Genomic DNA, 3,403 nt, shown 5'->3' with positions numbered 1-3,403 from the left:
GTTAGTCCAAATAAGGAAGATTAGAAGCCAACGAAGATAAAAGCCAAGATTAGAGAAGCAGTCCTCGGTAAAATGAGGAGCACAACAAAAGGTTCGAATTGTATTGCTGTGGTATCGTGGAACATAGCATCTTCTCGACACAGAGAGTGTTTGTATTTCGTGGCCAGGCGGGGATTATGCTAATGTGTTACCCAGTGACGTAGATCGGTAACAGGCAGAAGATTTGAAAATATAACCACTCGTTAAGCGATTCTGAGTCAACTCTTTCTTTTGAGAGACAATATCTTTATTTATCATGCACTTTTTTGATTAACATTAATCCTTTGTCATTAAATATCCTCTCATGCTGTGGTTGTGCTTCTCTCTGTCCCTAATGTCTCCAGGAGTTCATGCCCCTGCCTCCAGAGGAGGAGAACGGAGAGAATGCTGCCAATGAAGAGCCCAAGCTGCAGTTCAGCTACGTGGAGTGTCTGCTCTTCAGCTTCCATCAGCTGGGCAAAAAACTACCTGACTTTCTCATCGACAAAATCAGCGCAGAGAAGTTGAAGGACTTCAAGATCAGGTCAGATCTCATATTAATCAAAAACAAAAACTTTCTATTTCAAATAACCTGGAACAAAATATTAAGCAGCACAACTGTTTGAGAATGCTGATAATTATTCTAATAATAAGAAGAGATAACTGATGATAAAAAGAAATGTTTCTTGAGCAGCATATTAGAATGATTTCTGAAGGATCGTGTGACTCTGAAGACTGGAGTAATGATGCTGAAAATTCAGCTTTGACATCACAGAAAAAAATTACATTTTGTGGTAACACTATTTTAAGGTGTCCTTGTTACACGTTACATGTACTTACTATTATAATAACAATCAATTATGCATAATTACATGCAAGTAACCCTAAACTAAACCCTAATCCTAACCCTAACCATATAGTAAGTACATTGTTTATTTATTATGTATATATAAATACACACATACAGTATATATATTGAAAATATTTACATGTGTATATTTATATTATATTTGATATTATATATAAATATATTTTATATATAAATATAACATATTTTTCTTAAATATATAAATGCGTGTGTTTGTATTTATATATACATAATAAATCTACACAGTACACATACATATATTATGTGAACAAAAACTTTTAATTTGAATGCGATTAATCATATCTTATTACATTGCTTTGTGAAGGGCAGATGAACAATGTTTGAAATTTGTTTTTGTTGATTATTTCACAGATTACAGTACTTTGCACGGGGGCTCCAAGTATATATTCGACAACTGCGTGTTGCTTTGCAAGGCAAGACTGGAGATGCACTAAAGACAGAGGAGGTTTGATTTTATACTTTTTTTTACAGTGATCTTTGCTCTGTAAAGGTAATAGAAATAAAGGTAGTTATTTACTTGCTTGCTTGCAGATGAACAATGTTTGAAATTTGTTTTTGTTGATTATTTCACAGATTACAGTACTTTGCACGGGGGCTCCAAGTATATATTCGACAACTGCGTGTTGCTTTGCAAGGCAAGACTGGAGATGCACTAAAGACAGAGGAGGTTTGATTTTATACTTTTTTTACAGTGATCTTTGCTCTGTAAAGGTAATAGAAATAAAGGTGGTTATTTACTTGCTTGCTTATTTTTATTTTCATTTATTTATTAATTAATTGTACTTATTTATTTTTTGCAATTCCAAGGTGTTTATTTGTCCAAATGTACCTAATGCGTTTCAAAAACCCTGGAAAAGTATGATGAAAGATGTCATATGCATTCTAATTTTGTTTCTTCGCAGAATAAAATCAAAGTTGTGGCTTTGAAGATCACCAACAACATAAATGTTTTAATCAAGGTAACATTCCTGAATTCTCACACTTTTGAAAGTCTTTGCTGTTTTATGTCAAATTTTGATCTCATTTCTTTTCTTCGGTCTTCTCCAGGATCTGTTCCATAACCCTCCATCCTATAAAAGCACAGTCACTCTGTCCTGGAAACCAGTGCAGAAGACAGAGGCAGCAGCAATCGGGTACGTGAACAGATCAACCTATACATTCGGATCACCATGTTTAGTCTGCTTATGAAAGTTATTGCCATCATCTCTGTATATCTTACAGCCAGAAGAGGCAGTCAGGAGAGGACATCGGGGCAACAGCGACAACAAAGAAGCTTCCCACAAATCTGCCCAGGAGGGACGCCCGGCAAATATACAATCCGCCCAGCGGGAAATACAGCGCCAGCATTGGGAACTTCTCCTACGGTGATCGTCTTAGCAAAACCTATTCGGTAGTACTATATGAATTAGTATCGGTGTATATAACTGATCTCATCTGTGCCCTCAGAACGAGGAGGCTTCAGGGGCGGCCGAGGACGGGGCTTCGGAGGAAGAGGAAACAGAAGCCGAGGCCGGATTTATTAAGAGGACTGCATATGCTTCTATACCAATGCAACTGCATTACCACAACACAACAATATCTCTCACACAGTTTCTCCCGTCTGGTCCTTCCTGCATCTCCCAGCCCTCCATTCATCCTTTTCTCTCCACATTTTTTCTTTTTATTCTTGGGTGTGTTTTTGAGAATCCGTTCACAGCCTCCTGCCACTGGTAATCCCATTGGTTATAAATGTGTGGGTTTTTTCTTTCTGGATCATCTTTGTGGAACAAAAAAAACTGCCAAGGTGTATTTTCTTTTTAAGAGTTTTTGTATGGTGACGTGCATCCTTTGTATCTTTTCTTTTTAAACTTTTTAATTTTTCAGAGCTTTTGTTGGATCAAAAATCACAGATTTGTAAGAAGTAAAAATAATATCCTTCTGAATTTTATCAAACTTGTGTGGGTCAAATCTTGTGCTCTTTCTTATTTCAGGACATAAATATTTAAGTTTGTATGACGCCCCTTATGCCCTGATGTTTGTTAACTTGATTGTTTTTTTTCCAAGATAAGTGAAATATTCCACGGAAATTGTCCTTTTAGAGTAGGATTGCCTTGGCTTTTCAAACTATTACAAAATAATTTAAGGAACCAATCGTTTTCAAATATTGCTTGCATAGATTTGAGTTCACTTTTGATTTCAAACATTGTGCATGCTTAGTTTGTAGGAGATATTTAAATGTTTTTGATTGAAGGAAATCGGACATTTATGTATTACAGCTGTTGGTTTTCATTTCAAACAAGATTTTTCACCCACATTAAATCTTTTTGCCTTTTTCAACATATTCTCATTGGTTGATTTGAATATGAATATTGGGTAAATATTTAGTCAATACCAAAGATGCCATGAATTTTGCATTTCACACATTCGCTACCAGCATTCATGTGCTTATAAAGAGTTAAACTGTAGTTCATATGGAAGAATCTCACCACTAGATGGCCATGCAAGTCCACAGTCTGC

The 3,403-nt window shown here is 35.8% G+C and overlaps 1 protein-coding gene across 2 annotated transcripts in view; it reads left to right on the top strand.

Annotated features, from left to right (window-relative positions):
- Positions 1-2,524, top strand: part of api5 (apoptosis inhibitor 5) — a 13,822-nt gene extending 11,298 nt beyond the window's left edge. For both annotated transcript variants that reach the window (XM_016569803.1, XM_016569804.1), the window contains exons 9-14: positions 384-562; positions 1,259-1,352; positions 1,810-1,866; positions 1,955-2,040; positions 2,129-2,271; positions 2,354-2,524. In XM_016569803.1, the coding sequence (XP_016425289.1) occupies positions 384-562; positions 1,259-1,352; positions 1,810-1,866; positions 1,955-2,040; positions 2,129-2,271; positions 2,354-2,430 (636 nt within the window). In that variant the 3' untranslated portion in view covers positions 2,431-2,524. The remainder of the gene's footprint in view (positions 1-383; positions 563-1,258; positions 1,353-1,809; positions 1,867-1,954; positions 2,041-2,128; positions 2,272-2,353) is intronic.
- Positions 2,525-3,403: the final 879 nt, after the last annotated feature.

Source organism: Sinocyclocheilus rhinocerous, unplaced genomic scaffold (assembly GCF_001515625.1).
Source record: "Sinocyclocheilus rhinocerous isolate Xijiao unplaced genomic scaffold, SAMN03320098_v1.1 scaffold200, whole genome shotgun sequence".
Classification (NCBI taxonomy): Eukaryota; Metazoa; Chordata; class Actinopteri; order Cypriniformes; family Cyprinidae; genus Sinocyclocheilus; species Sinocyclocheilus rhinocerous.
This window is presented reverse-complemented; position numbering and strand designations above follow the sequence as displayed.